The sequence below is a fragment of the Candida tropicalis genome (genome assembly GCF_000006335.3).
Source record: "Candida tropicalis MYA-3404 genomic scaffold supercont3.7, whole genome shotgun sequence".
Lineage (NCBI taxonomy): Eukaryota > Fungi > Ascomycota > Pichiomycetes > Serinales > Debaryomycetaceae > Candida > Candida tropicalis.
The window spans coordinates 76,122-101,978 of NW_003020059.1; the positions used below are offsets into that span (position 1 = coordinate 76,122).

The 25,857-nt window shown below is 31.7% G+C and overlaps 12 protein-coding genes across 12 annotated transcripts; 4 read left to right on the top strand and 8 right to left on the bottom strand. All coding sequences in view use genetic code 12, as the record gives it.

Annotated features, from left to right (window-relative positions):
• Nucleotides 1-123: 123 nt before the first annotated feature.
• On the top strand, nucleotides 124-555 carry CTRG_04883 (mitochondrial 37S ribosomal protein bS16m; the record flags this gene model as incomplete). Its single annotated transcript, XM_002550539.1, has 1 exon — nucleotides 124-555. One exon carries the CDS (start codon nucleotides 124-126, stop codon nucleotides 553-555), a length of 432 nt encoding a protein of 143 aa, XP_002550585.1.
• A 110-nt stretch (nucleotides 556-665) lies between these two features.
• On the bottom strand, nucleotides 666-1,784 carry CTRG_04884 (uncharacterized protein; the record flags this gene model as incomplete). Its single annotated transcript, XM_002550540.1, has 1 exon — nucleotides 666-1,784. One exon carries the CDS (start codon nucleotides 1,782-1,784, stop codon nucleotides 666-668), a length of 1,119 nt encoding a protein of 372 aa, XP_002550586.1.
• A 159-nt stretch (nucleotides 1,785-1,943) lies between these two features.
• On the bottom strand, nucleotides 1,944-2,885 carry RPP0 (60S ribosomal protein uL10; the record flags this gene model as incomplete). The annotated part of the gene is made up of 1 exon (XM_002550542.1): nucleotides 1,944-2,885. The coding sequence occupies one exon, from the start codon at nucleotides 2,883-2,885 to the stop codon at nucleotides 1,944-1,946; it is 942 nt and encodes a 313-aa protein (XP_002550588.1).
• CTRG_04886 (uncharacterized protein) lies at nucleotides 2,353-2,859 on the top strand (the record flags this gene model as incomplete). Its single annotated transcript, XM_002550541.1, has 1 exon — nucleotides 2,353-2,859. The coding sequence occupies one exon, from the start codon at nucleotides 2,353-2,355 to the stop codon at nucleotides 2,857-2,859; it is 507 nt and encodes a 168-aa protein (XP_002550587.1).
• A 319-nt stretch (nucleotides 2,886-3,204) lies between the features above and the next one.
• On the bottom strand, nucleotides 3,205-5,193 carry PHM5 (endopolyphosphatase; the record flags this gene model as incomplete). The annotated part of the gene is made up of 1 exon (XM_002550543.1): nucleotides 3,205-5,193. One exon carries the CDS (start codon nucleotides 5,191-5,193, stop codon nucleotides 3,205-3,207), a length of 1,989 nt encoding a protein of 662 aa, XP_002550589.1.
• Nucleotides 5,194-8,820: 3,627 nt separating this feature from the next.
• YOX1 (Yox1p) lies at nucleotides 8,821-9,981 on the top strand (the record flags this gene model as incomplete). Its single annotated transcript, XM_002550544.1, has 1 exon — nucleotides 8,821-9,981. The coding sequence occupies one exon, from the start codon at nucleotides 8,821-8,823 to the stop codon at nucleotides 9,979-9,981; it is 1,161 nt and encodes a 386-aa protein (XP_002550590.1).
• A 1,231-nt stretch (nucleotides 9,982-11,212) lies between these two features.
• On the bottom strand, nucleotides 11,213-11,614 carry RPS18 (40S ribosomal protein uS13; the record flags this gene model as incomplete). The annotated part of the gene is made up of 1 exon (XM_002550545.1): nucleotides 11,213-11,614. The coding sequence occupies one exon, from the start codon at nucleotides 11,612-11,614 to the stop codon at nucleotides 11,213-11,215; it is 402 nt and encodes a 133-aa protein (XP_002550591.1).
• Nucleotides 11,615-12,518: 904 nt separating this feature from the next.
• On the bottom strand, nucleotides 12,519-13,319 carry YML6 (mitochondrial 54S ribosomal protein uL4m; the record flags this gene model as incomplete). The annotated part of the gene is made up of 1 exon (XM_002550546.1): nucleotides 12,519-13,319. The coding sequence occupies one exon, from the start codon at nucleotides 13,317-13,319 to the stop codon at nucleotides 12,519-12,521; it is 801 nt and encodes a 266-aa protein (XP_002550592.1).
• A 253-nt stretch (nucleotides 13,320-13,572) lies between these two features.
• Nucleotides 13,573-15,696, bottom strand: CTRG_04891 (serine-type carboxypeptidase; the record flags this gene model as incomplete). The annotated part of the gene is made up of 1 exon (XM_002550547.1): nucleotides 13,573-15,696. One exon carries the CDS (start codon nucleotides 15,694-15,696, stop codon nucleotides 13,573-13,575), a length of 2,124 nt encoding a protein of 707 aa, XP_002550593.1.
• An 819-nt stretch (nucleotides 15,697-16,515) lies between these two features.
• On the bottom strand, nucleotides 16,516-19,221 carry GPH1 (glycogen phosphorylase; the record flags this gene model as incomplete). The annotated part of the gene is made up of 1 exon (XM_002550548.1): nucleotides 16,516-19,221. One exon carries the CDS (start codon nucleotides 19,219-19,221, stop codon nucleotides 16,516-16,518), a length of 2,706 nt encoding a protein of 901 aa, XP_002550594.1.
• Nucleotides 19,222-22,400: 3,179 nt separating this feature from the next.
• Nucleotides 22,401-23,729, bottom strand: CTRG_04893 (uncharacterized protein; the record flags this gene model as incomplete). Its single annotated transcript, XM_002550549.1, has 1 exon — nucleotides 22,401-23,729. The coding sequence occupies one exon, from the start codon at nucleotides 23,727-23,729 to the stop codon at nucleotides 22,401-22,403; it is 1,329 nt and encodes a 442-aa protein (XP_002550595.1).
• A 963-nt stretch (nucleotides 23,730-24,692) lies between these two features.
• Nucleotides 24,693-25,772, top strand: CTRG_04894 (uncharacterized protein; the record flags this gene model as incomplete). Its single annotated transcript, XM_002550550.1, has 1 exon — nucleotides 24,693-25,772. One exon carries the CDS (start codon nucleotides 24,693-24,695, stop codon nucleotides 25,770-25,772), a length of 1,080 nt encoding a protein of 359 aa, XP_002550596.1.
• Between the last annotated feature and the right edge of the window lie 85 nt (nucleotides 25,773-25,857).

The window sequence follows — 25,857 nt, forward strand, 5'->3', positions numbered from 1 at the left end:
TTCTAACCAAAAAGCGACATTGAAATTTTTTTCTTTCGCTTTGATTTTTTTTTTCATTCAATCAATCAATCAATCAATCAAAACCATTGGAATTACTTTACCAACCAACCAACTAATACACCAATGACGACAACACCATTTATGAGTCTTGCTGAAAAGACAGCTTATAAACGTAATCTTGTTAAGATCAGATTAGCTAGATTTGGAAGAAGACATCAACCAGTTTATAATATTGTAGTGATGCCAGCTAAAAAAGCACCTCAAAAATTACCATTAGAAGTTATAGGTACTTATGATCCAATACCTTTACCAAAACCAAGTCATGATAATTCAGCACCAGTTAAAGAAATCAATTTAGATTTTCATAGAGCTAAATATTGGTTAGGTCAAGGTGCTGAACCAACTGATAGAGTTGCTTGGTTATTTAAAAAAGCTGGTTTATTACCTTCATTTTGGCCAAAAGAAAGTAAATTATCTCAAGAAATTATTAAACCTGTAATAGAGGATATTAAAGAAACTCAAGAGGTTCCTGTTGAAAGAATAAGAAGAAGATAAGTTGAGACGAATCGTGTATATTTTTTTGATCATGTAAATAGAGGAAAGAGAATGATATACAGAAATGTAATTAGCAATATTTTTTTTTATTATTATTATTTATTTTTAGTTTACTTAGCATGTTGATGATTATGATGTCTAATGAACAATTTGGATATTTTAGTTTTGAATTTATTGAGAATTGGACTGACTCGATGTACTCGAAGATGATCAGTATCTAATTTATCTTCCAATGATGGAGATTGTTTCTCTACTTCCTCTTCAGCATGAACCAATTCATCTGGTGGTAATACAAAAACATCACGTAACCAAGGAGCAACTTGTTCTTGTTCTTGTTGTGGATCTAAATCAGAATTAAACGCAGGAGTGGTAAATCCTGAATCATCATTTGCATGAAACATAGCGTTAAAATCAGCTTGAATCTGTTGAAAAATATACCAATTATTCCTATGATACGAAGATCTTAAAACATAAGCAATCATGGTTTCAACTTGATATTTAATTTCATCTAGTTCCGAGACATCATCATAATCATTTTCTACTTTAGTTCTTAAATTAATCATTAAAACACTATAATCTTTAAGCAATTGAGAGACCCGTCGAGGATCTGAATCTTCATTGATTAATTGTTGTTGCAAAAACTTGAATAATATTAATGTTGGATATGTATGAGATAAAATCACCAATATGATTTTATTCAACCCTCGAGGTTTCTTTTCTAATATCTGCAGCTCTTGATTTATAAAATATCGATTTTCTAAACGTCGATAACCTTCCAAGACAACTAATAAACTAACAATCAAATGATCATTGATCTGTATAGCATATAATTGAGAAAATTCAAAAATACATTCAACTAATGAACTCATGTTTTGAAATTTATTAAATACAAATAAATTAGAAGTCATTTCTAAAAGTTGCAAACTTCCAAGGATAACTTTATCAAGAATATAAGTTAATCTGTTATTCTTTAAAAAAGCATGTAAATTTTCTTCTAATTCAGGTTTGATTCCTATGATTCTCTTCATATCACCAAATGTTTTATAAATGGATTCACAAGATTCAAAGGTATCTCTCCATGTTATATAAGGTGCTAGTTCTATATTCCCACCAATTTTTATATAATCAATCATTAATTGACATTCTAATGGATGATAAGATGATGCAGAAGTATCAGATTCTTCCAGACTCATGGAGAAATCAGATCCATACGTCATCTCCCAATCCATGATTAGATTGTTGTTATTAAAATATATATATAAGGGTTGCAAAAAAATTCAAAATTCTACAGTGTATGACTCTGTTTTATTTAGTTCGTTTTTTTTTTACGTTACGAATAAATGAAGATTATTGAATTAATATACTAAATACTATACATTAAGACCTGTTTAATCGAATAAACCGAATCCCATATCTTCGTCTTCAGATTCTTCATCTTCAGCAGCAGCTTCTTCAGCGGCAGCTTCTTCGGAAGCACCAGCAGAAGCACCGGCAGCTGGAGCAGCAGCGGCGTAAGCTTCTGGGTTAGCCAATCTGTCCTTAACAGCTTCAGAACCTTCGTAGGTGTAGTCAGTAGCAATAGACAAAGCCAAGACGTTCTTGTAGTTGTTGATAATGGAGTGACCAACAGATGGCAAGGTTGGGTAACCAGTAGCCAAGGAGATGGAAGCAATGGTGTTGATAGCAGAGACAAAGTGGCTGATCAATTCATCATCAGTAATATCCAAGATAGAAGATGGGAAAACTTGACCATTGTCGTAAACTTGAACGACAGTCATACCATAAGTGAATGGAGAAATGTTCAACATGTTCAACAAAGTAGCTTCAGATGGACCAACTTTAGCATCTTGTTCAACAACTTTAACGTCGGAAACAATTTCAATGGTACCTCTGGCAATCTTGGTTGGAACACCCAAAGCTTGGAAGAAAGAGGTCTTACCTGGTTCCATACCAGTGTTACCAGCTGGAATCCAAACATCTTTTGGAGCAATGGCACCAGCTCTGGCTGGAGCAGCAACAACGTTAGAAACAACAGTGTCTCTAATAGTCTTCAAATCACCGTTAGTGAAAATGAAACCAACGTTACCTTTAACAAATGGCAACAATTTTTCAAATTCTGGCAATTCAGACAAGAAACCTCTGATGGCTCTTCTGACCATGGTGTTTTTACCCATCAAGACAACAGCTTCACCTCTCAAGGCTTTTCTGATTTCGTGCATTTGTTGGGAAGAAACATTGTCGACACCAACGACGAAGATAGATTTGTATTCTTCTAATAATTCTCTTAATTTGGTAAAGTATTGAACTTTCTTTTCTCTAGCACCACCCATTTCGACTTGTAGTTTAATTTATTGACGATAGGAATTTAATGGTAATAAATTTGTCGAAGAAAAGAAGAAATAAACTATATTGAATTTGGAAAGACGATTGGAAAAAAAAAATTACTATGCTGCAATGCTCACCATAGTATTAGTGAAGAGAAGGGAAAAAAAAAAAGTGAAAAAAAGTAAATTTTACGTCACGTGCAAACAGTTCAATTCTAGGGTTTCAACCCTACTTGTAATATTTCTGTTATTTTTGCAGCTGCGAATTCAATGATTAATAGACAAAATTCGTACATTAATTCCAAATTAATTCAAAATACGTTACTTAACCATACCCTTTGTTTTCGTAATCAGTACTTACAAAGGTGTTCTTTAAATAATTAAACCAAATAGCGTCTAGTTTAGTATGTTTTTTCTTACCTTTCTTCTTACGTTTTGCGTTGGCATCTTTAATAGGTTTACCTAATTTTCTACCAAATGTAATCCATTCTTTAACTGTTAATGCTTTCAAGCCATATAATTCATCGTCTGTACTGTATTCAATTTCATATCGAAAATCTTTCTTACCCTTGTTGATCAGTTCTAAATCAGCAAAATATTGAACATATCTTTCTGGTGTATATGTTTGTTCGACATAAGCTGGACCTAATGGTCTATCGAGTGGCATTGGTTTAGGGAAAGTATGATCTTGCTTCTTTTTCTTATGCTTCTTCTTCTTTTTCTTTTTGGAGATTTCGACTTCATTTTCATCCTCATATTTAGCTTGCATTTCAAGCATTTGTTCAACACCAGCAAAGAATTGATTCCATGGTGCAAATTTGGTTTGGATTAATTCGGTTTCTAAATTGGTAATATTATATTCCCAAACTCTTAACCCTGGATTGAAAGTAGGTATAACCGAAGCACCAACATGTGACACGGAATATCTTTCAAAGAATTCCCCGGATTTTTTCGAACCTTTAAGTGGAGCATACAAATTTTCTCTTAAAGTTTCCATATAATCAACTTTATTCTTTGGAACCCCTCCAGTGACTCTGAAGAATCCATCACTGAATTTTTCATCTAATGCTTTGTACAATTGAGAATCTTCGATAGCAACATCGTCTTCATCATCAGCTTCAAATGCTCTTAATTGGTTATCGGAAACTTGATCTTTGAAATCTTTTCTAATGGATTTATAAGCTTTAACGGAATCATATGGAATAAAATGGTCTAAATTCATGTGTCCATAAAGACCACCAATGATCACATCTCTGTATTCATGACACCAAACAATGTATTTTCTAAGACATGAAACATCATAATTCTTTTCATTAGGTGGAACATGGCCAATAAGCCAAACTTTCATATTTCTAGCTCTCATTTCTTTCAAAACATATCCCAACCATTCAAAAAGTAGATAACCAGCATCAGTTTTAGTATCACAATCATCCACCATTGGATTTGAAGTAAACCAAAACATGGAATTTAATGACAATACAGCTAATTGATTTGGAATAACTTCCAGGAAATGATAAGCACCTTGAAGATAAGTATGCATTTGTTCAGAAGGAATAAAAGATCTCCAAGCAAGGAATAAAAATCTGGTTCTTTCTGAATTACCGGCATCGACTAATTTACCAAAGAAATCATTATTACCTGGATTTGGAACAAATTTTTGTTCTAAACTCTTTTGATCATTTGGATTGTCATCATCACCTTCAAATAAAGATTCAAATTTTTGACTAATTTCTTGATTCATTTCAAAAATCTTTTCTGCAGTTCTAGGATAATTTCTATCATTATCATGTCTTGCAGAATCTCCGGTATATACAATAAAATCAACTTTATCTTTAAGGTTTTCTTTTATCCATTTAAAAGTTTCGTCAACTAAAATAACTGGTGAATCACATCCTAAAATAGCATCACCATATTTACCTGATTTTCCTTTACCACTATGACAAACTTCATCAAAATCAGTGCCTTCTTTATAGTGATGATCGATATGTAAATCAGTAATTTGTAAGAATCTACCATGAATAGTCATTTTTCTACCATCATGAGTATGAACTTCAACTGGTTTTTTAGGAGTTAAACCTAATCTTTTAATATCATCAACTTGAGTTTCATTCAAATCAATTGATTGAGCGGAAACATATTGATTTAACTGTTGATTTGTTAAATATGGAATGGTGAATTCATTTAATTGGAAATAGTTGAATAAAGCAAATACCGAAAGAATAGCAATACCAAAGTATCTAAATACCGAAATATGCGAAGCGGTGGTTTGACCTTGTTCTGGAATTTGTTGCTTCTGTTTAGTCTTTTCCTCCATATCTATTATTTCTTTCTATCCAATTAATATAACATGAATATATAAATAATACGGTGGTATACGATATACAGGGAAAGTAAAAAAAAATATAAAAATAATTGGTGATATGTAGTTGGTGAGTGGTGAGTGAGTGGGTGATGATGATGAAATTTTGAATAATGCTGGATAAGAGGTTTTCTTTTTTTTTTTTCTTTTTTCTTTTACAGTGAACAATTAGAAAGAAAAGAAACTAACTGTTCTATTGTCCAATCTCACACGACCAGAATTCAGGCACGTGTTTCGTAGATCTAATTCGATAAAAAAAAAGGGACAATGTCCCCTTAAAACGATGATACTTTTTTAATAGGGTTCATAATATGAATGTTAATTATTGTCTGGTAGTAACAACTGTGGTTATTCAAATGGATTTTGGTTGCAACACTTAGGTGAGACAATAGATAATAAATGGTTGGCATTATCTCTACAGCAACTTACAACCAGATTCTTTTTTTTTTTTTGATTGGATAAATTACTCAGATTTCTGGGGAGGTCGTGTAGAGGAGATATTTGATGACAAACAAGTTTAAGGTGAATTTGAGCTTGACAACTGCTTGAAAAATCGACAGTTAATGTGTATAATTTCAAGAGATGGTGTACAGGTTGTTGTAAACTATAAGTTTATCAAATTTGAATGAAGTTTATCGCAAGTTCTTCACATATAAAAATTCAAAAAAAAACAAATAGTTAAGATCATTAATGATAGACGATGAATGGAATTGAGTTATTGTTGTAATTATTCAATTATGAATCGTCATCAGGTTTGTGTTGGAATATTTTTGCTGAAATTTTGGAATAAATCTCGATGAAAGTTTAAAATGATCATCTGAGTGGTTCTTACACTACCACCCGCAACACTTGTCTAAATAACGTTAAAATTATAAAGTATATATTCAATTAATATATAATAATTATTTCTACAGTCTAGATCCTTTTGATAGCAAACTTCCTAAAACTCAAATCCAAAAATAACCACAACTTGAAGTTTCATAGTGTATGTCTCTCCTTTTGTTTGTTATTTGCTATTGCTATCCTCGTTACAATGATTAACCAAAGTTATACTTTTAACTCAAAGGTTTGAAAGCGAAAACGGTGTTCCATGAGGTCTAGAACTGTAGTTGTTTACCTTGTATGGTCATTAATACTCCATTCAAATTTAAGAAAAAAATTAAGTCACGTGAATGGTTTTGAACTACCGCACGACCACATTCATCGCCCGCAAATCAAATTACTGTTTTATTTTTTTTTTGGGTTTGTTTTGGACGAAGGGAAATTTCATTCATCAATGCACGGTCTAAACTTTCAAAGAATATGATTTTCAAATTTGTACAGTTTGTTGTTGGTTTATTGTCGTCATTAAAACGCAGATCTGTGTGTGAAGAAATAAAACACGTAAATAAATTTTGATTATTTAGTAGACAATACTACAAACTATTGGAATTGAAATAATACATGGTTGGTAACACTCTACAACCTACTTACCTTATTAAGCAAATGAAATATGGTTGGTTGATTCATAGACATGCGATGGTTACGATTGATGAGTATATATATTGAAGAAGAGCCATGTGAGTTTACATCACAACAGGAATCAAGGAGGCAAAATCAACAGGGATTAAAGTTGTTGTTGTTGTTGTTCTTCTTGTGTGATATTCCTGTCTTTATAGAGACTCATAAATTACAGAGAATACAAAAGAAACAATGTAAACAATTAAACACAAAATCTTGCACTGAATAAATAACAAATGGAAAGTTTCAAATCAAACGCCAAAAATATTTCCAGGCAAGCAATTTGTTAAATTTCATGCATATCCTCTTATAATAGAAGACCACCACCATTACAGCTGTAGTTGTTGTTGTTGTTGTTTCTGTCGTGTCAGGTCCAACAATTTTTTTTTAACTTGCATTAAAATTCTTTTTAAATGTACATACAATCGTAACCTGCGTGTCTTTGATTGTATTGTATTGGTACAAGTTTAAATTTCCCAATTTTGTAAGTTTCATAATTCAATTAAATATCAGAACGAATGACATTGAATCAATGAAAGAGGAAAAAAAACAAAAAAAAAAGAAATAAATATTATAGTGTCGATCAATATCGGTTTGTATATGTGAGTGGTTTATGTTTCACGTGTGAATACTCCTCAAATCGTGGATTATTTTATAATAGAACTTGTTGATAATTGAAGATTTACCGTGTTTATTATTATTATTTATTTATTTATTTATATTGCAAATGGGTAGAGAAAATCAATCATTACCTGCGTTTACATTCTGTATCTGAAACATATTGGTAAAATAAAGAGAAAAATTTTCAATTATACAATTTTTATTAATATATAATTCTTAATGAAGAAACCACCATTCCCAAATAGGAAACCAGATTGTGTTTACTCGATGCAATCTCCATAAAATCTCATATATTCATTTCATTTCATTTCATTGTCAGTTTTCACGTGGATCAGTTACCACTGGAAATATGAGTGTAGTGAATGAATCTAAATTTGCTCAATATTAAACCAAGAATATCTCTTACCCTTTTCTTCTTCTTTCAAGTAACCATTATTATTCATGATCAATAGGAATAATTCAAAGAACATAAAAATAAAAAAAAAAATCTCCTAATTGGGTAATTTCATTAATTCATTCATCACGTTCTTCTTCTTCTTGTTCTTCATTATCATTTGTAAAACAATAATAAACATAAAAATTAAATCATTGCGCGTCTTTGTGCAATCACACGAGAAATAGACACAAACACATTTCACCATAAACAAAAAACATTGTTCCTGCATAAAAAAAGACGTGTACAACTTGTAAAAATTTTCTTAGAAAAAGGAGTTCACCCTAATTGAGAAGGAAACACATTCTAAACATTTATTAAACAACAACATCATTTATTATGAGCATTATTATCACAAGTCTCTTTATATATATATATATATATATATATGAATCATCACTTGTTACTTACGAATCAACCAACGAACCAATCAATCAGCAAAATGGTATCCACAACGCGGTTTAACAAAAATCAAAAAATCAAAACAAATAAAACAATCAGATGAAAAGATTTGTGTAATTTGGATTTTTCGCAATTTATGCATAAATTTATAAAACATTTAAATGAAATGTTGAAAAGTGAAATTAAATTGAAAATTGAAAATTAAATTGTAAATTAGATTGACTAATTGGTTTATTATTATTATTATTATCCTTTCAATTTTAAACACACAGCTCATTTGTGTTTGACTCTCCTGCTTTTTGTGCATTGTTTATTATTCTTTCTTTCTCTTCTGCTTCTTCTTCTTAATTAACATTATTTACATATTGGGATGTTTTATTAAAAAATTTTATTCTCCTGATTTTATTACCTAAAAACAATAAACAACTATAAACCGTGTAGAAAATATTTCTTATAAATAACTGCTGGATTCCTTTCAACATTTTGTTGTTGTTGTTGTTGTTGTTGTTGTTATCACATCTGTTTCTTCTTTTCAAACCCATTTTTTTATTTATTTGTCAATTACTTTCATTCATTCTTTATAATTTACACTCGTTTTTTTGTTTATTTTGAAATATCCTTATATAATGATGATGCATTTACATACCCCTATTAAGAGATCTCCTTTATTACCAACTCCAACCACCACCAAAACAACAACAACAACTTTACCTCCTTTATCAACAATTATTCAAACCGCCCATTCAAGCCATTACAAAGATCATCCTTTGTCCAGTTCAACTCCTTACAAATCTTCTTTACCTCCTATTGATTCATTGCACCCTGTTTCAAATTATGTTTCCACTCCTCCTTCAGAACCAAGTAGTCACAAGAGATCATATGATGATTCTATTGCTGATACAAGTATTTTAGAATTACGCAAAGCTTCAAAATCAAACTCATCTTCTTCAACTTCATTGGTTTCCATGGGTTCAGATAAAGCTTATGCTTTTATTTCTCATTCCCCAGCTACTTTCCCTCTGCAAGAACCTGCAATTGATAATGCTCCTTTGGCTAGACGCAAAAGAAGAAGAACTTCTCCTCATGAATTGAGTATTTTAAATAAAGAATTTACATTGGGTACTACTCCAAATAAAGCAAGAAGATTGGAAATTGCTGCTAAAGTTTCCATGACTGAAAAAGCTGTTCAAATCTGGTTTCAAAATAAAAGACAATCAATTAGAAAACAACTGAATCTGGAAAAAGAAATCACTGTATTACCTCCAACTCCTGTTCATCAACAAGTTCCACATCCACATCATCAATTGCCAATGCAACCTCCTCAACAACCACCAGTTTTAAGTCATACCCTTTCTACTCCATTAATTATTTCTTCTACTCCAACAAAACCACTTATAAACAAATCTTTATCTTTTATGGAATCATCTACTCCTCTTAAACCAACTCCAATTCCACAACCAAGATCTTATTCAATACCCGTATTTAAAAACATATCTACTCCATTATCTACAAAATTGAACAATGTTCCAACAACAACAAGTCCAGTTACAATTCCTTCTACAACTACAGCTGCTTATGATGAATCAAATGTGTCGATAGATGACTCAATGATGAAGAGTACTTTAGTTCCAACTAATAAAAAACAACCACAATCATTGAATGGTGAAAATACTTCAACTATGACATTCAAATTGATGCCTAGTAAAATCACACAAAAATTGGAATCTGAATCAAGAAAGCCATTAGGTGATGTTACAAATGTAACTTTACCTCCTATTCAGAAATAAGCTATTATAGTTTTTGTCTATTAGACTATGTTTGCATTTTTTTTTTAACTATATATATATTGTGTATTATTAATAATTTAACGAGTTCATTAATTTATTTTTACATTCTTTTGATACATGTAGACTACAAACCATTTGTACAAAAATTCCACATACTTTTACCCTTTGACGAAGAAATCCAGGGGTTCATAGTGATTGAAACAAATGGTATGTTAAGGTGACTAAGAGCGCCATGGAATCAATTCATCCTAAAAAGGAATAAATACATCTCTCTCTGTGTGTGTGTACATATTATTATTATTATTATTACTCTGTGTTATACTGCCTTGACCCTGACCAACAACGGTGTTTATTATTTCAATGTTTAGTTCGTCATTGGCCCCCATCCCATCCACCCCCTTTTGCTGGGTCCTCCTTCCCTCCCCCCTTTTAATGCCATTTGTGCATTTAACTCGTACCACACCGCCACACTGCCACGACCCAAAAACAACAAAAAAAAAAAACACGCTTGAGCACGCGCAGCGTGTTTCTGTGTGTGGAAGGAACATCATTAAAATTTAGACGATGATGCGTCGTTATAATGGAAATTTATATCTACAAAAGGGTAATAAAACTTAATACTATATATGACTTGCATTAATAAGATGTAAAGAAAAATTATTCCTTCTTTGGCCAAATGTGTTTTTAATTATTCGTCTCTTCGTGTATCTTAATTCTTCTCTCTTTTTTTTTTACCTAATTAAGAGTATATTATGTAATGATGATGATGATGATGATGAAGAATCAAAAGGGATATTTTTTTTTCAATGTTGTACTAATAAACTCTGTGTAATTTTAAACTTTTTCCTACACAAGAGGGTATGTAATTTTTGACGATAGTAGTAAATTACTTCCAATGATTATTTGGAATATATTCATAAAACATTCTGTTTGATATACTTTGGGTGCAAACTTGCAGTTGTGTTCACGTGACATATAACAGAGGTTTAATACAAAGAAAAAAAATTACTATGAAAACAGTTCTTATATGTATTAAATTTCCAAATAAAAAATTAAATTACATGAATATACAATAATGAATTTGATATAAAAGAATAAATTTTTAATTTGAAAATCAAAAACTTCCCCCCTTTTATCTTTCTTTTTCTCTCTTTTATTAAAATAATTAACTAAACCCTTTCTTTTTCTACTTGATATTATTCTTTTCAAAAAATTTTTGATTTAATTAAATTTAACGACCACGAGAAGTAGTTTTAGTATGTTGACCTCTAACTTTCAAACCCCAGAAGTGTCTAATACCTCTGTGAGATCTAATCTTCTTTAATCTTTCCAAATCATCTCTCAATTTAGATTCCAAGTTGTTAGCCAAAACATGGTAATCTTTACCATCAACTTGATCCTTTTGTCTGTTCAAGAACCAAGCTGGGATTTTATAATTGGTTGGGTTTTGCATAATAGTAACAATTCTTTCCAATTCTTCTTGAGTTAATTCACCAGCTCTTTTGGTTAATTCAACATCAGCTTTTTTACAAACCAAGTTGGCGTATCTTCTACCGACACCTCTGATTTTAGTCAAGGCGTACATAATCTTGATTCTACCATCAATGTTGGTATTTAACAAACTATAAATCATATTGTTAGTAACTAAAAATAAAATAATTCCTTAAACAATAATAGTTATATTCCCATGAATGATGAATTATTCATATATCCACTCTATCATATATTATTCCTTCTTTTAACAAATTTAATATTTCCATCTCGTTGAACAATTCTTGGATTCTTGTTGATAATTTCTTTGATACTATTTTCATTCTTTCTCTATCCATGGGAGGTAAACATTGACAATAAATGATGATTCACATACCGCAAAATGTGTTGGAATGAACCTTGTTCTTGGACAACTAATGGCATGTTTGATTACTTTTGTTGTTTATAACTACTATCAAAAAAGTATTAAAACAAAATTTTTTTTTCCTTTTTCTCTTTTGTTAAACCTTGGTGGAAAAAAAAAAAAACTTGAAAAATTTTGTTAGTGCGACAATCCCTCCATTCACTCACACTATAGACTGAGTGCGTGTGAATGAGGACAAAAAATCATTTACGTATTGATGATAGTTCGATGTCGCACTAGCGCTTGGGCCCAGACGGTACCATTCTCGCGGTAACTGGTACCACCACAACAGAAAATTAAACAAAAAAAATTTCTGCACCTTTGACCAGTCGCACAGTAACAGAGAGAAACATTGTCAAGGAAAAAACACTTTAGGACTGTATATAACAAGCCCTAATAGCCCTAATCAGACGCACGTGATATAACAGATGAATAGTATCAGAATTTCATATAGTAAACATCTATATCTCCACATTATTTTTATTATCATTATTATTTTTTATAACTACTTATCAAAACTATTGAATATGTCATTAATAATTTATTGTTATTTCTATATACATGAAATATTTACTTTAATAACTAATTTTGTAATAAAAAAAACTCATCTTGGTAGGAGTTATAATTTTGACATTTCACAAGCCTATTCCTGACCATATTCAGTAATGAACCATTGTAAAGCAGGTAATTCAATGAAAACTTTATCAGCTCTTAAGATATCTCTAACTTCAACATCTTCTTTTTTGATAACTTTACCTTTTAATTTACTTAAATATTTAGGTTTTTCTTTTTTACTCAACAGATTTAATTTCTTTTGGCTAGTGAAAAATTCATTAATTGAATTATTTAAATTAATTCTTTCATCATCAACAATAAATAATAAATTTTTCCCATTTAATTGATGAGTACTAATAAACATTTGAGTAATTATATCATAATTAAATTTAAAATTTAAATCATTTTCAATAATATTTAAATTCCCCAATTTATAATGATTTGTAAATGCATTTTTAAATCCCAAATCATAAATTTTTTTAGGTAATTCAGTACTCCAATCATGTGGTCCTTTAATTGCATGAGCTTTAATTTCATTATCCATATGTGGTGAATTACGATCACCCAATCTTGCCATACCACTACCTTTTTGACGACGTAATTTACGATTTGAATAAGGTGAATCAGATTTTAAAACAACATAATTTGATCCAATACGTGATTTATCAGCTTCATAAACTACTGAACTCCATAAAATATCTCTACGAAGTGGTGATTCTGTATTAAAAAATGTTGTTGGTAATGGTAAAAATTTAGTTGGTTCTAATGATGGAAATGAACGTAATTGTGCTAAAGTATATGATGGTGGTTTAGAAATATTAAATGCTGTGCTTGAAGTAGTACTTGATGTGGCCTCAGTTGCAAGCCTACGTATCGATGACTTAAACATAATGATGTGTGTCTATGAAACTCGATATTATAATATGAAGTATTACTAGGGGAGTTCTTGTTTGTTGAAAATTTGGTTCAATGAATTTTTTTTTTTTCTTTGGCTCTTCATTGATGGGAATTAATTTTTGGTGAGATATACACGACTAATGATTACACTATATTTAAAATTGATTGCAAAATCATAAACACACACACACATTCAAATACAAACTCTGGTGTCTATACATATATTCAAATCTATTAGTCATCTATTAACTTTTAGATTCAGTTTTCTTAGGATTTCCTTCATGGGTCTCTACATCTTCATCGTCATCTTCATCATCATCACTACCGATTATAAATTCATCAACATTTGGATCACTTATACCTTCACCCAATTCAATATCATCAGTAAATTCTCTTGATCCATCACCTGCTGGTGCATATCTTCCACGATTACTTGTATTACCGGTAATTTTACTTATAGTTTTTGCTATTATACCTTGAGGTGGAGGTGAACCAAGTTCATTCTCATCTTCTTCGAATCTATTCAATTGATCTGCCCATTGAACATTCTTCTTACGACCAGATGAATTAGTTGAACGTGCTGGTTTTTTAATTATAGACGAAGGACGGGCTCTGTAGGAAACATAAAGAATGTAAACACCCCAGAATATAATGAAAATAACACCCAATTGAATCAATCTAGTGAACTTGGAACTTGTAGATTCTTCTGGTTCTGGAATAAATGATGCTTCTGATGTTGGGATAATTTCTGATGTTGATGATGAAGTTTCGTCTTCTGGTTTGGTTTGTTCTGGTTTAGTTTCCTCGGGTTTGTCTTCAATAGGTTTGTCATCAGGTTTGTCTTCAATAGGTTTGGAACTTTCATCCGCTGGGATTTCTTGACCCAATTTATTTCTTACTTCACCTAATGGATAAGTGATAAATTCCCTCTTGCCATCTTTTTCTTTCTCTTCATATTTCCCACTAACTAAATCCATTAAAGCTCTTGAAACATCAGGTAAATCATAAGGCACCATATGTGAAGAATTATAGATATTAATAAATGAAATATTTCTTTCCATTAAGATATAACCAACTTCTTTATTATCATAAATCCAATTAATTTGATCATCTTTATTAGTAAAACCAACTTTACCACCCCATTGTAATTTATCAAGATAAGATAAAACCCCATCTGAATTACAAATAATATCATTGGCACCATTAAATAATATAATTGGGATTTCTTGTGAAATATTAGGTAACAAATGAACTGCAGGTAAAGAATTTCTTGCACCAAACATTCTACCAACTTTACCACTGCATTCACGCCAATATTTCAAATCAACTAAATTCAAATCATGCATCACTTCTTCTTTTCTTAAAAATGGAGCAACATATTTAAGTTCAAATGGCCAATTCATCCCACATGAAGGATATGAATCTCTTAATGTATAATCATACATATTAATACATCTATGATCTGAATCACTTTCACGATCTTGTGAATAATTCAATAAATCAGTTAAAATACTTTCACAAGTAGCTGAATTAACTTCATATGGATGAACGTCAGCTTCATCGAAATGTCCATCGATTTTATTAACAATTTTTTGACATTTTTCATGTTTACTCAATAAACTACCCCATCTAGGATGTGATTTATCAATCAATCCATGATTAATGAAAAATGGTAAATATGATAAACTTTGTTGATTTGGCAGAACCCATCCATTTCCAATTAATATACCTTTCAAATCATATTTTACATCATTTTCTTTTAAGTTTTTATTTCTTTTCAAAATTGCATCAGCAATATAAGGAATATATTGACCAGCATAACTTTCACCAGCAAAATATATTTCATTATTAATTTCATTTGGAAATAATTTATAATATTCTTCCATAAATTTCAAAAAATACCAAGCAACTTGATCTAAATCAGTAATATATTCATTAGTAAAACTAAATCCAGTTCCTGCTGGTTGATCAACATAAATAATATCCCCAAATTTATGCCATGATCCATTATTATAAATAACTTTTTCATTTTCATCAATTCTAAATGGACCAGTTTCTAATAATGCCCCATCCATAGATGAACAACCAGGACCTCCATTTAACCAAAATATGGTTTTTTTACTAGTATCTTGATTAAGTTCAGAATCAACAAATTTCCAAAAGAAATAATGGGTGTTATTCTCTGGATATAATTCCAATTGTCCCGAAAACATCAATGGTACTGAAATTTTTGGTTTAACATTTTCATATAATCCCGGCAAATCGGTAACAAGATATTTCTTTGATGGGTTATTATCTGAACCTTCTTTTGGTGGGATAGCTAGGACAAACAAGGTGTTTATCAATATTATGAATACCGATAATAACATGGCTGTCTATAAGTGAGTGGATATTATAGTGTGGACGGATGATGTGTTGTAAATTTCAGAAAGACCGGAAATATATCAAGTAAATAAATAAATAAATAAATAGTAAATCGAATAAGATGAATAAATATGAATGGAGTTAAAGAGGGCGGGCTGTCTGCACGATCCTTCTGTTTCTTTCTTTTTCTTAAAAAAAATGTGTCCTGTATAAATGAATGTTCACCAGATTCTTCCTCCAATGTGTATCTGTATCTGTATCTGTATATATATATATATATAGGATGTAATCAGTTGAAGATATGCAAATATGTAATCAGTTGATCAGGTTCAATTTTTTTCTTTCTCTCAGTGTTTGAGTGAGGGATCGGGAGGCGCTGTAATTGAAATTGTTTGGGTTGTATTTTCCCACAGACGAAAAGGCAAAAAAAATTACACATATCCCCCCGCGTAGGAGGAACAGGAACACGAGTAAGAATTTATCTTTTTGTGCTGAGGTACACGGTGCGGTACACGGTGGAGTGCCAGTACTAGCATCGCCACCAACCACCACCACAAGTGCTACAGAATAAAACTTACTCTTTACGGCCGACAATCGCATGCCTGTTTCACATCTTATGAAACAACAACTACAACAAATCAAGTGCAACATCATACAGGAGGGTTATACACAATAATATATATATATATAATTGTATATGTATTAATCGAGTCAACACATACACAACTCATGTAAAACAAAAACAAACTAATAAAGAACTATATATTTATTATTAAAGTGAAGCAATTTATAATACTAACTAATGCAGGCTTTTATCAAATTACTTAAACATTGGATGGTTCAACATTCCAAATGTTTTCAGCATATTCATCAATACATCTATCACTTGAGAAGAATCCCATATTAGCAACACTTAAAACAGATTTCTTAACCCAGTTGTTCATATGAGTAGTATCTTTGTCATCTCCACCATGATGGCCGAAAACATTTTCCAACTTCTTGTGAGCTTCCAAGAATAACTCGAAATCATCAGTAACCAAATAGTAATCTCCGTGATCTCTAATACTTTCAATCAAAGCTTTGAATTCATCTGGTGAACCAAACATACCAGATTCAATAGCATGGAAAACTTCTTGCAATTGTTCTGGAACTTTGACACCATCGTAGATATGTTTGTGTCTGATTTCTTCAACAGATTCAGCCAAGTTACCAAACAAGAAAATGTTTTCTTCACCAATTTCTCTGGTAATTTCAACATTAGCACCGTCAACAGTACCAATAATCAAACCACCATTCAAGGCAAATTTCATGTTGGAAGTACCAGAAGCTTCGGTACCAGCAGTAGAAATATGGTTGGACAAATCACTACCTGGACAAATGATTTCAGCCTTGGAAACATTGTAATCTGGAATAAAAACAACTTTAAGCAAGTTACCAATTTCTGGATCATTGTTAACAACATCACCAACTTTATTAATCAAGTGGATAATAGTCTTGGCCATGTAGTAACCTGGAGCAGCTTTACCACCAAAGATAGAAGCCTTTGGAATGTAATATTTGGCCTTGATTTCGTCGAGAGAAACACCTTGTTTCAACAATTGTTTAATGTGCAAGTATCTGTAGATGACAGCAAAAATGTTCAATTGTTGTCTCTTATATTCATGGATTCTCTTAACTTGGACATCAAACAAAACAGTTGGATCAATGTCAACACCAGTTTCTTCTTTAACTAAAGCAGCCAAACGACGCTTGTTGTCAAATTTAATGGCATCCCATCTCTTCAAAAATTCTGGATCATCAACAAATGCTTCCAATTTCTTCAATTTACCCAAATTGGTCAAGTAATCGTAGTTTGGATCATCCAATTTTTCAGCAATTAAAGCAGCCAATTTTGGATTGGCTTGTCTCAACCAACGTCTTGGAGTAATACCATTGGTGACGTTGGTGAATTTATCTTCTCCGAAAACTTTGACGAAATCCCTGAAAATAGTGGTTTTAATCAATTCAGAATGCAATTCAGCAACACCATTGACCTTGTGAGAACCAACAATAGCCAAGTAGGCCATTCTAACAGATTTTGGATTTTCATCAATAATGGAAACTCTGGCCAACAAGTCACGGTCGTTTGGATACAATTTTTCAACATTCTTCAAGAAAAAGTAGTTGATATCGTAAATAATCTCCAAGTGTCTTGGCAACAATCTACCAACCAAATCAACTGGCCATTTTTCTAAAGCTTCAGCCATAACAGTATGGTTGGTGTAAGCGAAAACCTTGGTGACAATGCTCCAGGCTTCATCCCATTCCAAACCTTCCAAATCAACAAGAATTCTTTGCAATTCAACAACAGCCAAAGTTGGATGGGTATCGTTCAATTGGATGGCAACTTGGTCTGGGAATTTCTTCCAGTTGGTCTTGTGGTTCTTTTTGAATCTTCTAACAATATCATGTAAAGAAGCAGCAACCCAGAAATATTGTTGTTTCAATCTCAATTCCTTACCTCTTTCAAAGTTATCGTTTGGATACAAGACAGAAGTGATGGACTCGGCTCTTTGTTGAGCAGCAACAGATTGTTGGTAATCACCGGCATTGAATTTACTGAAATCAAACTCAGTGGTTGGTTTGGCATTCCACAATCTCAAGTTGTTGGTGTTTTCAGTGTTGTAACCTGGAATTGGGAAATCAGCAGCAACGGCCAAAACTCTTTCACCACCATTCCAGTTCTTCTTGACTTTACCAGTGTTTGGGTCGTGTTCTTCATAAACATAACCATAGAAATCAACTGGAATTTGAATTTCCTTTCTGTCCAAGACCCATGGATTGGAGTAGTTCAACCAATAATCTGGAGTTTCAATTTGGTAACCATCAATGATCTTTTGTTTGAAAATACCATATTGGTAGTTCAAACCATAACCCCAACCACTATAGTTCTTTGAAGATAAGGAATCAACAAAACAAGCAGCCAATCTACCCAAACCACCATTACCTAAAGCAGCATCTGGTTCTTGGTCCAAGACATCTTCCAAGTTGAAACCCAAATCAGATAAAGATTTTTGGGTGTTCTTTTCAGCCTTCAAGTTGATCAAAGCATTGTCCATAGCTCTACCCATCAAGAATTCCAAGGAAAGATAGTAGACACGCTTACCATCTTGAATGGTTTGTCTTTGTTGGGTATTGGCCCAATCAATCAACAAAGCGTCTCTAATGGTGTTTGAAGCAGCTTGATAAGCGGCCAAATTGTCACAATTGTACATGGATCTACCGAGGGAAGTTTCAACATGCTTGACAAATTCTTCTTCAAATCTAGCTGGGTTCTTAACAAGGGATTTAATATTGTGCTCATCATCAACGTCACCGTGGCCATTTCTCTTGTTTGAATCTAAAATCTTCAATTGAGAGTATTTGTACCAGATATGTTTAGCAGATTCTGGGATAGTAGCATCCAAAGCGATAATTTGGTTTGGGGTGAAACCAGTGTTGGTTCTCTTTAACTTTGGTTGAGGCAAAGTGGAAGGTGTAAGATAATCCATGATTAATAACTCAATTTAAGAACTCTATCAAAATAGGGGATAAATTAAAAACAGAAAAAACAAAAATAAAAATTCAGAAGGGATGGAGGAATTGAATGATAATATTATTTAAAAATAAATTGTCTAGCTTTGGGGTACTTTTTTTCCTTTTATCTTACTTTATTAGTCTAATCTATGTAATCAAAAAGAAAAAGGTGTACTTGATATTGGTTGGTTGATAAAGAATTGAATTGGTGATTTGTTGGGAAAATTCAATTGTGGTTGTAAAAAAAATATAGATTATTAGAATTGGTTGTAAATAATTAAAATTCTAATAAATTATAAAGACAAATTGAATTTTAAAAATAAAGAACAAAAAAAAAACAGAAATCTGTGTGTTGTAAAAATAACAGAGAAAGAAAAGAGTAAATAAATTATCTTGTTTTTTTTTTTTACTGTAGGATTATGTTGGGTTTATATATTCTGAAGATTTTAATTTATTGCCAATTTGAATTTACTGTATCAATTATTCAAGATTAGGGAGTGGTAATTAATTTCGGAGCACAGAATTTTATCAACTTAAGGGGGGGAGAGCAGGAGAGAGAGGCAGAGAATGGAAACACACACACAGAGTGGGACAAGACGGAGTAATTGGGAAAGCAGGTCGTGTACCGTTGCACACACAAAACAATTTATGGAATCTTTTTTTTTAACACTTTGTGTATGGATTTTTTTTTTTTTTTTTTTTTACTAAACTAATTAATTTAAATTCATTATCCATGGACGAGTCATTTATTGCGTTTACATTTCTACTTCATATCACTTTAAAGCAAATAAAACATTCATTTTCCTTCAATTGAACAACACATTCAACCTGGAAAAGAAACAAACACAGAGAGAAAAAGAAACGAACTAGGTTACTATTTACTACTGTACTGTCCATTTAGGGTATAATAATTATCGTGTTTGTATTTATACATCTCTTTTTTTTCCTTTTTCTACAAACTGACAGAAACTTACTTTTTATGGTGTGGTTACATTATTTTGTTACTAAAATAAAACATTGATCCCAAATTTACCAGTGCTTTGGATAAAACCATCTTGATGATTTTTTGTTTTTTGTTTTTGTTTTCTTTGTTGAATTGAGTTTATTGTAATCATCGGGTGCTTTGTGTTTCATGAGTCTATCCACCCCAGTCTTTTACTCCACATGTTAATTACCACTAGCACCACACCACGATAAAGCTTCACTTCATGAAACAATCCTGTAAATCGTACAAACAGCTCAATTTCATTGGATTTTTGTTCACTCATTCCATTCCACTCGTCGTATTGTTTTTAGTGATCTCGTTCTCTTCTTTCTATCTCTCCCCTCCCTCCCTTCTTCTCTACCTTGAAACTATGGGGCGATTCTATTTGTACCACCTACCGCCAGCATCATTTAAATTTTTTTCTTCGTTTCTTCTTTGTGCAACTCAATCTTGTGTTGTTCTGGAAAATCCAATGTCCCCCTGGTAATGTTTTCTGAATGATCGTTGGGGTGAGAATAAATTAGTTTATTAACAATAAAAAGAGATTAGTTTGTTGTCATCGGTTTAAAGAGGACAAATCTTAACCATATCAACTCATATGATTTTCTGATTGTTAATGATGCTAGGCTCATGTCTCTTGCCCATCGGATTGTAAATGCAATAAATAATAATTTTCTTAAAAAAAACAAAATTTTGGTGCATGCAGATATTCATAGTTTGCTTTGCTATCTTGTTAGTTTTTTTGAGTCCATGAACACGCCCCCGGTTTTTCCTGGACCTTTCAGCTAGTTAGTTCCACTAATGTAGGTTTTAAATTCGTTTTTGTTTTAATGCCCTCTGGCTCTTAACACCTAACAGAATATTTATCCGTTCCATCCAAACCTTGTTTCAGAAAACTAGATCTTTTGGAGGTATCGGATTTAGTAACGGTCAGAATTTCCGGGTACTAAAAGAGGACAGTTATAACAACAGAGGTTGTTGTTCATTATTTTGACTATTTATTAGATCACTTATCGTTTATGATAATTAATTAGGAGTCCTTCCTCCTTTATCTCCAATCTCATCTCCTCCCCCTCCCCCTCCCTAAAAGTTGTATGCAGCGTTTATCAATCGTAAGCAATTCTGGAATTCTAATCTAACAAAGAGAAAAACATCAGCTGATGAAAAAAAAAAAAAAATCAGTAAGATTTACTGTAATCTCCTTGTTTTTCAATTCTATGTAAATGCAACAGAAGCATGAAACTCATGTATATGAAATAATGTTCCGCATCAGACAGTACGAGTATGAATGCACACCCCTTTGCATGATACCAATTTATTCACATTCTTGTATTATCCATCTTGTCTATTTCTCACTCATGTCCCGGAAGTCATTTAATTTTTTTTTTTTTTTTGTTTCCTGTTTCGCCCAGGTTTTTCCGGCACTGCAGGTTAAAAATAACCCAAATTAATTAATTGACGGTGGGGTAGAAATATTAGCCATAAATTAATCACCATCATCATCATTCAAAACACCCTGTTCATCTCTTTACATGTATAAGTTGTACCTTGATGTGATTTGTTTAACTGTCAAATTGTGTGACTGTTCTAATGGTGTCATTACGGAATTGTTGGAAATTTTGTACAGTAAAATTTTTTTTTTTTTTTAATCCAGAATTGCCGCAAATTTTTTAGCAAATTGTCTTATGGAAACTATTAATCGAATACCAACAAAAAGAAAAGTGAAACAACCAGATTTATGTAAATATAATTACCTGTCTCGCCTGTTGTTGACATCTGTCACACAATGTGAATAAGAGGAGTTTTAGTTGTATTTGATGACGGAACAAGGTAATCCACCAGTCCGTCCATCCGTCAGTATGAACAAGCATGACTTCATGAGTGAAACTTCACATTGTGTCAGAGTAGTTGATTGGCCGTGGAAATTATTGAAACCAACTCCGACCTGGTGATTGGATTTTTTTTTTATTTTATTTGGTAGCACGTATTGTTATAGAAATCGTGGTCCCTTTTTGTTGATACTTGGCAAGTTTACACGACAACATATTTTTTTACGAAATTATATTCTATCATCTTAGCGAAACAACTTAAAACATTTTATTATATTCTCTTTAATTTAAAATAAACTATAAACTTTTAACCTCACACATAGAAAAACTAATTAGCATTTTAAAGAATAAGGGTAGTTAAACCAGTTGAGGATGCTTGGACTGGTGCATTTGGGAGAGTGACAGTAGTCAAACCAGTTGAAGAAGTTGGGACCGGTGCATTTGGAAGAGTCACGGTAGTCAAACCAGTTGAGGAAGTTGGGACTGGTGCGTTTGGAAGAGTAACGGTAGTCAAAGTATTTGGAGTACCTGGGGCATTGAAACCTGGATCAACAGTAAAACTTGGATTAGCGAAAATACTTGGATCAACTATAAATCCAGGATCAAGAACAAAACTTGGATCGTTGACAAAACTTGGGTCAACTACAAATCCCGGGTCGAGAACAAAACTTGGATCAATGATAAAACTTGGATCAATGACAAAATTTGGATCAAGAATAAATTCGGAAGTGGTAGCGGCAGCTTTACCATTACTATCTGAAGTTGTGACAGGAGCAGAAACTGGAATGGTTGTATCAGCCTTGGTAGTAGTACCAACAGTGATTTTGGAAACAATAGTAGTTGTCAAATCATCACTTGCAGCATTTCCACCTTGAATAGTAGAAGAACCTTTGATAATAATTGGTTCAACAACAGCATCAGAATCAGTGGAGTTAGAAACAGTTGGACAAGTGTCTCTATCAACAACTTCATCTCTTGAATAACTGGTACAACATTGACTTTGGGGATAAAATTTACTACACCAATCTTTACCACCATCATATTTGAAACCACTGTTATATTCAACACATCTAAATCCTTTATTGACCAAATATTCATGATCTTCAGGATAATATCTAGCGTGTTCTTGGCATGAACCACTCAAGAAAATTTTATCAGATTTAGTATCATCATCTTGATGTTTTAATTGATACGCAATGGTGAATTGATACATGAATTGACATAATAATCCTTTACTAAATTGAAATTTAAATTCAACACCAAAATCTTGTTTTGAAATTAATGTTGGATTGTATTTAGATAAGACAAGTTGTGGATCAGTTATATTTAATTCTGCAAATTCATTATAAGTATTATGCCATGGATTTTTAAAATATAAATCAACAGTATAATTATTTCCTTCATCAGTTGTTTGTGAAACATACATGTTAAAATCAACTGGAAATTCATCAGTATCATTGGTTGATTGAATCAAAGATGCAAATTTATCACAAACATAATCACCCGAGAATAATAAATCTTGAGGAGTTTTAACTTGAATATCATTTTCCAATCCTGGAACATTTGGTGTTGAATCCAAGTCAGTTAATTTATTAACATCTTCAAAGTTAGTGATGTAAGCTTGAGTTAAACAAGGCAATAAAGCTAATGATAATGAAGACCACAACATTGTTCAATTGGCTGTTGAAGAATCAGACCATCTTTAGAAACTAGAATAAAAAGAGGATATTACTCTGTATTTATAATCAAATCTGTATGAAATATACCTTACATGTGTTCTTTAGCCATGACCATATGAATGATCTTGAATGTTAGGAATGATTTTACGTGTAATTACACAATTCTTGCATGAAACAAGGATATTGGTTGAAATCTTATTGTTTGTTTATTTAGATTTACCCCTGAGAATCAAAAGGCAATAATTACTGCAAGAAAAAGAAAAAAAATTTCTGCTTGATATTGTTGATATTGTTCTTGTTGTTGCTACATTCCTTACAGTCAAGAACCACCAGCTACGTAATATCGCCTCATGTGTATTTCTTGGAATAACAAGATTGACAATAAGAAAGAGGGATTGTCGTTTGCTTGATCTAAAAATAAACCACATGTTCAAAGTCAGCTATATACAGTACGTTTCAGTTGAAGTCATACTATCCATGGGCAGTGAAACTAAAGGGTATGCAAAACGTATACTGTCAATTAGATTCAAGGGCGCAATTACATAATATATAGAAAAGTAAAAGCCCCTGATCCCCCTATTTTTTTTTAAATAATATGATGGACCAATATCAGGGTCCGCTTATCAACAAGTGAACAGACTATTTGAACAATACTTGCTGGCCAAGATTCACTTGATGACGGACTCGTTTCAGAGTTTGAATGTTTCTCTACTTGTAGATCCCATAACGAACATTATTGTTGTTGAACCTACCGTTTCCTCTTGAAACTTTTTACCAATGTATTTCTTTTCTTTGTGGAACATTATGTCCTCTACCCACGTGACTCTATGCAGATTGATCTTTTTGGCGAAAAAAAAAAAAAAAAATTAAAATCGAAAATTAAAAACAGAAAAATATATGTAATCAAAACAAACATCACTGTAGCTTGGGAGAGGTTAACTTGAGGATAGAAAATGACATCGGAACATAATAGTTACGTATATTGGAATTATAATTCAGGTCATAGTAAATCAGAAATCAAAACATTATCACTTATACCAAATACAGATATTTTAGTTACATTAGGTAAAGGGGAGAAAGAATTACGACTTCATGATATTTATCAACGTGATAATCCACTAATAGCCAATATCGAATCAGGTAATGGACAAGATAATATATCATGTTTAGATACATTTATGTTTAAAGGAATAACAGGATCAAAAGATTCAATTACATACCTTGATTTTAATACGGGTGAAAAAATTTCAGAATTTAAAAATAAAACATCGGAAGGAAATTCAAATCTAACAGGATGTAAATTTATGAATGATAAATTAATTTCAGTTTGGTCTAAAGATCAAACATTTCTGTTATATGATATACGTAAAGATAATTCAGGACCAAAATCTCAAATTTTTCAATTTCTGGGAGATAATTCATATACTTGTGCTGGATTTACTGGGAATTATATTAATGTTGGAACTAATATTGGAAGAGTAATTTCTCTTGATTTAAGGAAACTGGTTATGCATAATGATAGAGTTTCAAATTATTCAATAACATCGATCGAATCATTTTCCGGAGATACTATATTAACTCTGGATTTTAATGGTGGGGTAAGAATTTATAATTTAGATACAGGGAATATTTTACTACATTATGAAGTTGATGAAGAAATAATTAATGAGAAAAATGGATATAAGAATGGATATGATAAAAAAAAACATACTGATTCTGATTCTGAAGATGATGATAATAGTATTGATCATGAAGGATTAAAAATGAAATATAATGCAAGTTTTATTCCTGAAAGTAATAAACTTATACATGGTACTGATTTTGGTAAGATTGAAATATCCAAATTAAATGTAACACCAACTGGGAAACTTCCGTATGGTGTTAGTACCGAAAAACCATTGATTGCTTCATATGATACAAGAGATGCAAAATCTCAAACAATTAATATTGTCAAATATGATAAATTAAAAGAAAGATTAGTTGCTACCTCATTAGATGGTCAATTACACATATGGGATAATTTACCTCTATGAATGTGTATAGTGTGTATTTTAATAGAGTTTTGTAATATTATAAAGTTGATTTGAATTCAAAATCGAAGAAAAATAAACAAATGCA